The sequence below is a fragment of the Vicugna pacos genome, chromosome 18 (genome assembly GCF_048564905.1).
Source record: "Vicugna pacos chromosome 18, VicPac4, whole genome shotgun sequence".
Classification (NCBI taxonomy): Eukaryota; Metazoa; Chordata; class Mammalia; order Artiodactyla; family Camelidae; genus Vicugna; species Vicugna pacos.
Genome location: NC_133004.1, coordinates 14902771 through 14916054, shown reverse-complemented (window position 1 = coordinate 14916054; position 13284 = coordinate 14902771). Strand labels below are relative to the sequence as shown.

General features: G+C 45.0%; 1 protein-coding gene and 1 pseudogene across 5 annotated transcripts in view; one reads left to right on the top strand and one right to left on the bottom strand.

Moving 5' to 3' along the window:
* GRIN2A (glutamate ionotropic receptor NMDA type subunit 2A) overlaps positions 1 to 13284 on the bottom strand; it is a 420782-nt gene that overhangs the window by 12145 nt on the left and 395353 nt on the right. For all 5 annotated transcript variants that reach the window (XR_012061040.1, XM_072942222.1, XM_072942225.1 and 2 more), the window contains one exon: positions 8138 to 8376. Coding sequence is in view for 4 of the 5 variants with exons in the window: in XM_072942222.1 (XP_072798323.1) it covers positions 8138 to 8376 (239 nt within the window). In the remaining variant the exon portion in view is untranslated. The remainder of the gene's footprint in view (positions 1 to 8137; positions 8377 to 13284) is intronic.
* On the top strand, positions 574 to 1714 carry LOC102527739 (nucleophosmin-like; annotated as a pseudogene).

Sequence of the window (13284 nt, the reverse complement as noted above, 5' to 3'; positions counted from 1 at the left end):
ACACACAAACACACAGTGGAATATTACTCAGCCCTAAAAACAGAATGAAATCTTATAATTTGTGACAACATGGATAGACCTAGAGGGTGCTATGCTAAGTAAGATAAGTCAGACAGAGAAAGACAAATACCATCTGATTTCACTTATATGTGAAATCTAAAAAACAAAACAAATGGACAAACATAACAAAACAAAAGAAGACTCATAGAAAACAAACTGGTAGTTGCAGAGGGGAGGGGGTTAGACGGATGGGAGAAATAGGTAAAGAGCATTAAGAGGTAAAAACTTCCCGTTATAAGATACAATGTACAGTTTAGGAAATAGAGTTGGTAACACTCTAATAACTTTGTGTGGTGACAGATGGTAACTACTTTTATTGCAGTGATTATTTCACAGTGTATAAAAATATTGAATCTCTCAATATACCCAAAGTATAATATTGTAAGTCAATTATACTTCAATTAAAAAAAGTGGAACACCCTGGTGTGATTCTGTCCTGCATGGCTGTTCTCTGAAACAGTGGTGGTTTATCTCCGTCCATCTTCTCTCCACCTAAGTGCATGCCACCAACTCATGGAAGATTTCATGGACGTGGACATGAGCCCCCTGAGGCCTCAGAATTACCTTTTCAGTTGTGAACTAAAGGCCGACAAAGATGATCACTTTAAGGTGGATAATGATGAAAATGCGCACCAATTATCTTTAAGAACGGTCAGTTTAGGGCCTGGTGCAAAGGATGAATTGCACATTGTTGAAGCAGAGGCAATGAATTATGAAGGCAGTCCAATTAAAGTAACACTGGCAACTTCGAAAATGTCTTACAGCCAACAGTTTCTCTTGGGGGCTTTGAAATAACACCACCCGTGGTCTTACGGCTGAAGTGTGGTTCAGGGCCTGTGCATATTAGTAGCTGTGGAGGAAGATGCAGAGTCAGAAGATGAAGAGGAGGAGGATGTGAAACTCCTAAGTATATCTGGAAAGCACTCTGCTCCTGGGAGTGGTAGCAAGTTTCCACAGAAAAAAGTAAAACTTGCTGCTGATGAAGATGAAGATGATGATGATGATGATGATGATGATGATGATGATGATTTTGATGATGAGGAAGCTGAAGAAAAAGCTCCAGTAAAGAAATCTATACAAGATACTCCAGCCAAAAACACACAAAAATCAAAACAGAATGGAAAAGACTCAAAAACATCAACCCCAAGATCAAAAGGTCAAGAATCCTTCAAAAAAAAAAAAACAGGAAAAAACTCCTAAAACACGAAAAGGACCTAGTTCTGTAGAAGACATTAAAGCAAAAATGCAAGCAAGTATAAAAAAAGGTGGTTCTCTTCCCAAAGTGGAAGCCAAGTTCATCAATTATGTGAAGAATTGTTTCTGGATGACTGACCAAGAGGCTATTCAAGATCTCTGGCAGTGGAGGAGGTCTCTTTAAGAAAATAGTTTGAACAGTTTGTTAAATCTTTCCATCTTATTTCATTCCTGTAACAGTTGATATCTGGCTGTCCTTTTTATAACGCAGAGTGAGAACTTTCCCTACCGTGTCTGATGAATGTTGTTCAGGTTTCATTGCCAAGAATGTGTTGTCCAAAATGCCTGTTTAGTTTTTAAAGATGGAACTCCACCCTTTGCTTGGTTTTAAGTACGTATGGAATGTTATGATAGGACATAGTAGTAGTGGTGGTCAGACAAACGGAAGTGGTGGGGAGACAAAAATGTACATGTGAAATAAACTATTTTTAAAAAAATGTAGAACAGTCTCTTCCCTGCCCCCACACACAATAAAGAAGACATGAGACCCACATGTGGTCAACCATTCATTTTTGGAGGGACAGACACAGATGGTGGGACACAGAGACCTGGTAGAGTTTGAACCCCCGGAGCTCCCTTCTTGGACTCCTCACTTAACCACCTATATTATATCTTCTTTGTGCTTGCGTTTGAAGAGTTTGGTCAGCATAGTTAAAAGTGAGTTTTAGTTTCTAGGAAGAGTGGAGAGTCCTGGTGACACAGGGATGCTGCATTTAGATCCATCCAGGGAACCGAGTGACTCGGTAAGCATCCCATCCATAGGTCTCTCGTTTTCCACTCCACCTTGCTCCTTTGTTAAAAATAGCTGTTTACTTTTACTTAAAAGTAACTCAGAGGAAGACTATTCTACAATAGTCGGTGAAAGAGCATCAGTGGTATTGTGACTTGTGCCCCTCCCTTCCCCATTCCTGCCCCCAGATTTTGACTGTGGCGCCCAAAGGGAACAATCAGATCCAGGCTGCAGGATGTGACCTGGTCCTCCCCAGACTGACAGGGATCCGGCCCAAGAAGGGGTTTGTAAAATGGACACGGTAGCTCCTGCTAACTTTGGCATAAACTAGTGGGAAGTATGTGTGAGGAAGTGCGGACAGCAGCTCCATCGCGTCCCCACTGTGGGGACACGCTGAACCTGCAGGGATGCGCACATAACTGTGACAGCCTCAGCCCGTGTGCACTGCTGCATTTTCCTGTGGTTTTCTAGAGACAGTCTCCCTTCCTTCAAGGAACAGTAAACAGAAAAGTCTACTAGCTGTGCATTTGAGCACCTCTTTCTCTGACCGTCTCAGCCGCAGGCTGCAGGGTGAAGGCTCTCCGAGACCAAGGCCCTAGCATCGTGCCCCTCCTACCTTCCTGCAGTCTTCCCTCTAGTCTCCATCCCTTCCCCGCCAAAAAGCAATGTCTCCTCACTGTTTCCAGGGCTGCTGGACATCGAAATCATACAATACATACACCATGTATTTCACGTAGCACAGTGCGTCCGAACCTTTTATGCTAACGTATGCCTTCCCTGCCCAGTTTAGTAATGTAATAGTCTCCTGCCGTAACCGAGAGGGCTTCTGCTACCATGGGTAAAAAGCAGTGTGTCTCCTACGTGTCTGAATCAGCCACGATTGGTGCCTTGTCTTCCTATTGTTAGTACTATGGAAACATTAGTCCTTAAATGGTTTTTCTAACTTTGCAATTTGGTTTTCATGAGATCCCTTTATTAAAGAGATTTTGAGAACTAGAGATTTTGAGACCTTCCCTCCACCCTTCGCCGTCAGAGCAGTGTGCTCCCGCCTGCCCGGATGAGCTGGTTGTGTCTGTATTTGCAGGAGGCCCACAGAAGTGGTCGGGCTGCCGAGCTATGTGTCAGGAGCTGGGACGATGGCTGCTGACTGCTTTTCCTCATCCCTGGTTTCCCCTGGGACTCACAGGACACAGCTAAGGCAGTTCCCAGGTACTGACCTGCCTGGGGGAGCCTTGGGAAGGAGTCAACTTGAGGGACCAAGCCCGTACCCCCGTTTTGGATGGTCTGGATGACAGCGTTCTCCAGCTAAGCTGACTCACCTTCCAGATGGGCTGATGAGGAGGTGGGGTGCATATTACAGAAGGATGGGAAGAGCCAGAGACCTGGAACCCACTGGAAATGAACACACTTCCATCCTTTATTAGCTCTGTGACTTTGGATAAGCCACTACACCCTCTTTGAGCCTCAAGTTCCACATCTGTAAAATGGGAATCCTACAGTTTAAGGTGGATGTGAGGGTGAGATTTGAGAATGCAAGCGATGCACCCTACGCAGAAGAGGCTTCGCAAACATGAGCGGGAGAGCTGCTCGGTCACCCCGATGTGCCCTTCTCACTCGTCCCCTCCCCTCTCTCTCCTTTTTCACTAGCACAAGCGCACAGTGCCCGTTTGGTTGATGCTGGAGGAAATGCATGCTACTCTTTGCTACTGAAAACGTACTGCAGCTTTCTGGTTAGATAAGCTGGCCAGACCCTCCCTGGGGAGCCACGTTCCTGGGCCGGAGCTCCGTTCTTCCCTGCAGAAGTTTCTCTCTCTTTTCTCCCCTCTATTATTCATAGATTCCAGTTTCCTTTTATGAGTCGTGGAAATGAGACGCCCTCTCCGCCCCACAGCGGGCTGGGATGACATTAGCCCTGACAACTCGACGTGCGGTTCCAACTTCCTCTGCTCCCCTCCCACCCTCATCCCAGAGGGGCTCTGACCTCTCAGAACATTCTCGATGGGGCCTGAGCTCCACCGTTGGTTCCTTACTTCCTGAGCCTGATCCCCGAAGTGTCTGCTATGGTCCACATGTTTGTGTCTCCACCCACCCCCAATTCGTATGTTGCAACCCCAGCCCCCAAAGGTGATGGTATTAGCAGTCGTGAGCTGCTCAGGCTGCGAGGTCCAAGGTGGTGAGGTCCAAGCAGCCCTCATGAATGGGATGAGTGCTCTCATAAAAGAGACCCTACAGGGCTCCCTCATCTCCTCCACACAAGGAGACTGTGCGAGCCGGAAGAGGGTCCTCCCTCGACCACGCTGCCTCCCTGATCTCGGACTTCCGGCCTCCAGAACTATGTGCAATTCATTTCTGTTGTCGATAAAGCCACCTAGTCTGTGGTCTTTTGTTACAGCAGCAGCCCAGATGGATGAAGGTGGGATCTGACTTCTGTCTATGGGTCCTGATGGTGGTTCAGCCAGAAGCCTCTTTCATTCTGTTGCCACGCTCTCCCCTGAGCGCGTGGGGAAGGTGGCACGGTCTCCGTCTCCCTGCTCTCTGGCTTTGCTACATCTCCCATTCCTCATGTCTCAGGAGACAACTGAGTGGTTCTTTTTGTTGGTGGCAGTGAATATTTTTTTCAACATGAGAGGGACAGCATTTTGAAGACAAAACAAAAGTTAAGAGTGCCCCACAGAGGGATGTTTGTCAGTCGCAACGGACCAAGGCCACAGCTGCAGGAGAAGCTTGGTTCTAATGTCAGATAAATGCCTCTGAGCTCCAGCCTCTACCCTTGGCAGTGCCAGCAGGGCAGGTGTCTCAGGCTTGTATTTGTGTCTCATTATTCAGGAGCTTCCCAAGGGATGCTGAGCCCATGAGGTGGGCTGCATGTGCCTGCTACGGGGCCATAGCTTTAGGGCTCATGGCTGGATGTTCAGCGTGCTAACAAGAGAACTGGGCAGGAAGAGACCTGCCTTATGTGCAGAAAAATCTGCCTTGAGATAGGAGGGAGTTTCAGAGCATCCTGGACCAACATCCCTTAGACAAAGAACTTAAACATTGAAATTAAAGTATGAGACTCAGCCCGGCATAAACAGATAAGTCCCCCCTTTTATGCCTTTTTTTTTTTTTTGCCAGAGATCCTGGCTCTCTGAAACAGAGAAGTGTCCTATTGTTTCAAGGAAACATAAGGTGAAGCCAAAAGGGTCCCATTCTAACCTTCTGGGCCTCAGTTTCTCCATCCATAGGATGGGTGTGATCATATCACCCTCACAGGGGTTTGTGAGGATCAGAGAAATATCCCTGGCCCAGGCCCTTATTCCCACGCCAGGCAAAATTCATTGTGTCCTTGGGATCTTGCATTTGTAGGAAAGTAGATTCTCTGCTTGGGGATTTCCCACTGAAACTTTTGTGAAAGAAAATGGTTGTGTGTGCACAATGCAGACACTTCAGCTCTGTGTGTTCTCTGTGCAGTGTAAGTATTCATGGAAGGTGGCCCACGTGTGATATACACATAAGACAAGCTGCAGAGGCATGTGGTGGCCCTTGACCAGAAAGGGGGGCACATTTTTTAGCAACACAGAAGCCTGCTATGCACAAGATCAGGGCTCAGACCGTTCTGAGTTCCCCTAATAAATAGAGAAGTGGGAAAGTGTAGTAAGTATGAGGTCTTCCTCCGCACACGTATCAGGCTGCACTTACTTCACAAACAAATACTATCTGGGGAGAAAGGAAGGGGCCAGTGCTCAAGCAGGGCTTCCTGCAGCCTTTGAGGATATAGGAGTGATGGTGGCCGGGGGTTCCCAAGGGGCACGGAAGTCCCTGCAGTGCTCCCATGGGACATGGGGGTCCTCTCTCCCCTAGGGAAGAGGAGACAGACGTGCGAAGTCCAGCTTTTCGAGGCACGACGCAGCGATTCTGCACCCAGTTCCCCCTGCGCTCCCGCCCTGCAGGATGCCTGGAACCAGAGTGAGGGGTTTAGTCCATTTCTCATAATGACAGTCCCTAGTGGTATCTCAGACAGAGGAAATGCTCTTCCCAAAGCAAGCAGGATTTACCAGGAAAGGCAACACTGTGTGTTTGCTCACGGTAATCCCAGAATCATTTGGGTACGGAAAGCCTTTAGTAACTGGCGGGGAGAATTAGCTTCAAGTTGGCGTAATACCTACCTATACGCATGCATGTTAATTCTAAGCAATCTGTGTGTTTAGACGCCATCAAACTAATTAGGGAATAAGTATTTGCGTAGAACCCAGGTTTAGAGTGCCCCTGAACGGAGACAATACACCCCCCCGACTAAGCCCAGGTGTACCTTCTGGATCTCTTAACATCACCAAATGCCAAGAATACACAAATTCCTTTTTAAATGATTATTCTGTCTTCCCAGTAAACACTGGCATATAAAGCTAGGTGTTACTAACCAAATATTTTTCATAATATTTCAAATCCTAATTCATTAAACTCTTTCAAGTGTAAAAAAAATTAGGAGGAGTATAGTTCAGTGGTAGAGCACATGCTTAACATGCATGAGGTCATGGGTTCAATCCCCAGCACCTCCATTAGAGGGGGGAAAAGCAAAAAAAAAAAAAAAAGTAAATAAGAAGTAGGGAAGATTTTTTTTAAGAGTAAAAAAATTCTAGGGTGAGTAAATGGGAGAAATGGGTAGATAAATGGATAGAGGGACGGACGGATGGATGGATGGATAGATGACTGACTGACTGATTGACAAGTAGACAGGTAATGTTTACTGTATTAGAAGATGAGTGAATGATATGTATGTATGTGCTTTTATTGTGATGCTAGTAAGTGACTTGCTTGCTTTGAACAGGTAGACACATATGACATGAGTTATGTGCACATGCACATTGTGTGGTACCATCTGTATCACATCTCTTGTGTTGTCTGTATTCGATGTTTGTTGCTTGTGTAAGAGGGTAGCCTCCGGATTTAACTACACCTAGAGTCAAATCCTGGCTCCACCAAAGGCCATGCGGCCTTTGGGTAATTCCTCTCACCTCATCCCTTTGATTCCGCCATCTGTAACCTGGGTCAACATCAGTACCTGTGTCACAGAATTGGCTTGTAGGTTAAATGAGGTGAAGAGTGTGAAGTCTTCCTATGGTGCCTGGGACATATGTGCACCCCACAGATATGAGCATTTTCCGTGACTGTCATTGTTTATGAAGGATGCCACGTGTACCTTTCCCTGCAACACACACGTGCCATGTAGTGCAGTGGCTCGCACGTGAGTCCACTCACTAGAGCATGTGTGTTCCGGGCTGTCGTTTGTGTCGGGTTCAACTGCTTCCTGTTTGATGTGTGTGCATTTTCTCATGGTTCTTCCTGCCTGTGTTTCACTTCAGGCTCTGTTGCATCACACATGCACCTATGATGTGGTAGATGCACACACATACACACACACACACAATATGGCTTTGCATGTAGGTTCCGTTTTGTCACACATGGTCTGTGGGAACGCATGCAAACATCGTGACCTCCTGCACAGGAATTGTAATGGTGTGTAGCAAATCTGAGGGCTTGTGAGGGAGGCCACAGACTGGCTGTGTTTGGCCCAGATGGTGTTTTGGTGTTTTTCTGTTTTTCAATGGAATTAGTTACGAATATTTAAAAATGGAAAGGTTTCATATATAATCAGGTGACCAATTTCTCTTTTGCAAACTGGAGGACCTGATAAGACTGCATTCCCTGCAGTCTTTATGCCGGCACCCCTCTAAGAGGACACTCAGCAGGAGCTGAGGACAGCTGCCCTCTTTAGGTGTGGAGGGTATTATGCAATGCGTCACAGTCCTCAGCATCCTCCGCTGTTCCCTTGACACCCAGGTTCAGCTGCTGTTTTTCATTTCACCTGTGCTACTTCCCTCCCGCCCGGTCTGCCTTACCCATCCCCCCTCCCTCTCTGGCTCACACAATCATCTGGCTTACGAACACACAGAATCTGGCTGCGCTTCCGGAAAGTCCAGGAAGGGGTGAGGAGTGAGGGGAGGATGTGCAGCCCCTTTCCCCGCTCCCGGAGTCAAGAATCCCTGACTCTCTGAGAGCCCCATGCCTTTCTGGACCTGCACGCCACAGAGGGAAGCGTCTGCCCGGGGTACTGACCCTGCTGATGGAGAAGAGCAGGCCCGGCCGGTCGGAGCACACGCCTGTGAAGCAGAAGCGCAGCTTCCAGTAGAAGAGGTGCTCCCAGATGAAGGTGATGAGGCTGAGGGCCATGGCGGCCGCCAGCATGTAGAAGACGCCCGCCATGTTGTCAACGTCCAGCTGGCTGCTCATCACCTCGTTCTTCTCGTTGTGGCAGATCCCCGTGAGCCACAGGGTCTCCAGCTCCTCCATCTCACCTGGACAGGAGACAAGAGCCACAGGCAGTGAGGGGCGGGGCAGGCACCGCGGGGCGGACGCCCCCGTGTTCGGTGCCACCTCGAGGCAAGTGGACTGGTCTGCGTGCACTCCCTTGCTGGGTGAAGATGAGGATGACAACAGTATTACGCAGGATCGGAGGATGAGATGAGATCATGGATAGGGAGAAGTTGATACATCCCTGTTTTTCTTTGTTTGGTCCTAATTATTATGTTCTTCCCACCCTGCTTTCCTCTATCCCCACCCCCAACATCTACCCAAGCCTAGAACTGGACACGGGATAAACTGGCAGCAGGTTATTTAGAAAGACTCACATTCTAATTATGGCTTCATCATTTACTAGCTGTGTGACTTCAGAGCCACAGTTACCCAGTCTGTGAAATGGGTATAATGATAGTGTACACTTCCCTGAGTTCTAGGGAGGACACGTGCACAATTCCTAAATGCAGTGCGTGGCTCATGCTGAGTTCTCCTAAGTAAGAGCCGTTGTGAAGGAAGTGCCTAGCAAAGTGCCTGGTACACGGTCGTCTTCAAATATACTAGCTGCTTCTTTCCTCTTCCTTTAGAACATTCAGGATTACTCCTAAAAGTCACCTCAAACAGTGCACTTAGGGCACAAAGTGTTCATTGGAAAGAAATGTCCCCATTGGCTCCGAATGGCCCCTTGCAAACTAAATACCTCCCCACTTCGGCAGGCAATTAAAGAAGCAGGTGGATTTTCATTGGGAAAAAAAAGTAGGCATGGTTGGTGTTATTTGTCTCTCTTTTACATGCATTCTATCCACTTGCCATTTAAGAGGAAATTCTTTGGTCTAAATGTCTAGCAATTATGCTGTCTAGCAATTCACTAAACTACAGCACTTACAGTATGATTCAGCCTTTAACAATTATCCTTCAAGAACAGTGAAAATCAAGAAAAATGCAGATAGCATTAAATGAATAGTGTGACTACACTGTACACACATATAATCTCTAAGATGATATAAAGGATAGAGGTATGAGATTAAGAGATAGGAACCACTATGTATAAAATATACAAAAACAAGGATATATTGCACAGCATAGGGAAACACAGACATTGTTTTGCAGTAACTTTAAGCAGAGGATGATCTATAAAAATATTGAATCTCAATGTTGTACACCTTAAACGAATATAACATTGTACCCCAACTATACTCCAACTATACTCAAGATGTTTGATTTTCTTTTGAAGAGATTAATCATAATTACTGCTTTCACACTGCTCTCTTGTTTCAGTTCTGTGAAATTTGTGTGTATTGCTTTTGACTTGTTGTCACTCTTGAATGATTTGGCTGGGCATAGAAATTTAAGGTGACAATTATTTTTCCTTGACCTTTTGAAGACGTGATTAAGTGTCCTTCTGATCTAGACTGTAATTGTTGAGAAGTCAGCTCATAATCTATTTGTCATTACTGTGCAATCTATTTTTTTTCTAATCGCTTTTGAGAATTTCGTTTTGTCTCTGGTGTGGGATCTAGGTGTGGATGTGTTCTATTTGTTCTTCTCTGGACTCAGTGTGACTTTTGTCAACCTGATAACTCGTAACTTTAATTCTGGAAAAATTTCACCCATTGTTGCTTTGACTATTAACTCTCCTCATCTTAGTAAATTAATAGACTTTATTTTTTAGAATAGTTTTAGATTTAGAGAAAAACTGAGCAGAAAGTACAGAGTTCCCATATACTCCCTCTTCCCGTATCCCTTTGTTTTCCCTACTAACATCTGGCATTGGTGTGGTATATTTTTATAATTTATGAACCAAATACATTATTATTAACTAAAGCCCATAGTTGACATTAGGGTTCAATCTTTGTGCTGTACAGTCCTGTGCGTTTTGCCAATGCTTAATGTCATGTGTCCACCGTTACAGTATCATACAGAATAGTTTCACTGCCCTAAAAACCCCCCGTGCTCCAACTCTTTATCCCTTCCCACCCTGCATTCCAACTCCTGGCGACCACTGACCTTTTAACTGTCTCTATAGTTTTGCCTTTTCCAGAACATCATATAGCTGGGAACATATAGTCTATAGCCTATTCAGACAGACTTCTTTCTCTTAACAAGATGCATTTAAGGTTACTCTGTATTTTTCCACGACTTGATAGATCTTTTCCTTTTATCACTGAACCATATTCCATTGCATGGATGTGTGGTTTGTTTACCCATCCACCTATTGAAGGACAGCACGGTTGCTTCCACCGTGGGGTAATTATGACTAAAGCTTCTATAAACATTCATGTGCAGGTTTTTGTGCAGATGTAAGTTTTTGACTCATTTGGGCAAGCACCTAGGGGCATCACTGCTGGATTGTGTGATAAGCCTGTGTTTAACCTGTAGGAACATGCCAACAGTCTTCCAAAGTGACTGTACCATTCTACATTTTCATCAGCAAAGAACGAGGTTCCTGTTCACATGACACAGCCTCACCAGTGCTGGTTAGTGTGGTCAGTGCTTTGGATTTGGACCATTCCAATCAGGTGTGTACTGGTATCACGTTGTTTTCATTTGCATTTCCCTAATGACACATGATAACCCTATCTTGTTTTTCCCTTCTGAAAATTTTGTTAAAAATATTCTAGACCTTCTCATTCTATCCTCTAGGTTATTAACCTTGTTTTCATATTTTCCATTCCTTTATTGTTCTGCCCTGCAGTTAGATGAATCCCACAGATCTATTTTCCAGCTCATTTGTTCATTCATTAGTAATATTTGGCTTTATGTTTTAATTTTTAATCTATTTTAATTGTGTGACATTCATCTGGCTCTTTTAAAATTCTACTGTTTTTTTAATCATAACATTACACTCTTCTGTTATAATTTTTAAAACTTTTATACATTTAATAATTTCAAACCTCCAGTCTCTCTGATTACTCTCAGCCCTGCATCCTCTCCCTGCTATCTTAGTCCTTGGGATTCTCATTCTTCTGTTTGCTGCGTGTGCTGACTCTCATGGTGGATCACTTCCTTGTGATATTTGTAACTTTTGATTATGGGCTAATCTTCAGCAGAGCTATTTGCCCCCCCCAAACCTCCTGGAGCTCCCAAGAATACTGAGCTACAGAAATGTCCCTACAGAGAGGTTCTGGGCTTATTTCTGCCATGGCTCCAGGGGCTTTCAATGTACCAGTTTTTGTATAAAATAAATTTTACTATCATTACTTCCCCATTTAAGTAATATACGTTTAGACCTCCATGCTCATTTGCGTTTTAATTTCCCACTCAGCTTCAAACGAACGGCAAGCTCCTTATACTTCCTTTGTGTTGATGGACAGATTTTTCTAATCTCCTTTTCATGTCCTCATTGACTGTCTACAGCAGATTTATGCAGTGGTATCATTTTCCTCTCTCCTTGCACAGTTTAGGGGCCCCATGTGGATGTTAAAGCCCCAGGCTCCACCCCTACTGCCTCCATCCCCATAGGCACCTCAGCTGAAACATACCACGAGAATATCCCAGTCCCCTCTGTTTCTGGCACCTAAGGAGTTCTTGGTTGTGCGTTGTGCAGGCATGTGTGTGCATACACGCCTATAATCCTGTATTTGTATGTGTTTGTAGCATGAAGGGGTCCCACAGTCTAGTTTTCCATTGTACCACCGCCATATATACATGTGTAACTTTTTTAATCACAATTTTTTAAAAGTGTACATGTTTATGGAGGAAAAAAATAGAAAACACATCCTCTTATAAACTCTTCACCCACAGGGAAGGGTGCTAGTACAAGCAGAGAGATGAGAAGGGATATCTTGATTTCAATTCCTTTCCTTTCAACGGCCCTCAGTGCTTTCACGCAGTCACAAATGTCATGAGACACTCAGTAGTTTTATCTCACTATCCACCCAACACCACCATTAACTCGTCCAAAGTCCTCTGCCCACCATGTACTTTAAGATTTGCATTATTGCTTCCTCCTGTCCCCCAAACATCAATGCCATCCCTTCAAAAATACTACGTGCTGTTGACTTTCCCCCTCCTTTTGGAGTTGGCGAGGGCTCAAAAACGGGTCTTCTCACCATGATTTGCCAAATTCCCAGCACGTCTTACTTTTGGTGTTGTCCCAAAGACAGCCAGCTTTGTATGCCTGTAACAGGGTCAGTCTCACCAGAAGTAACATCATTTTGATCCTTTTCAGGATGTAAATACAAGGATTGTTTTTCCTCCGCCCTTTGCCCAAACATCTTTCTCTGAAGTAGGTCAACTTGGTAAGCCAGACCCACATCCCGAAAGGAAAAAACAAACGCACATTTCTCAATACCAATTACAACCTGTTTCAATCATCTCCTGGTCGTTCATTTCCTGCCTCGTGGCCTTCTCCTACTTGGGCACTAAACTGTAGTTCAAATGCTTTCTAATTTCGTTTTTAATTTACTCAAGCATATTGTAATTTCCTTGCGGGAAATCAGGGACTATGTTTCATGATTTTGATATTTCTCAGGGCCTGCGGCATGTAGTAAGCATTGGATCTATATTTTCTGTTTCTGTTTCTTTCCTTACATCTCCAGGCTTAAATCAGGCGGCATTGCAGAAAATGGGCAGCTCTGTTGGGTGAGTTTTTCTGCCGCATAAATAGAGGAACTGCAGAGCAAAAGGGAACTTGCAGGGGGCTTTAGCGTAAAAGGCTGAGAAGTATGAACGTCTTTAGCTAGGGTTAAGCAGCAAATGTCGTTTGGAATAATGTTCATTCCATGCCAGTTTCTCCCATTACAAACAGGCCATGATCTTTGTCAATGTGATCTTAGGAGCTGGAGCCAGTAAAGGGGACAATTAAACGTCTTTCCTGAAGCAGACTTACTCTTGCTGGGAAGACAAAAGCTGAAGGTTCTCTGGGAAGCCAAGGGAGCCTGGACAGCTTTGGGTTTGCAGCCAGGGCC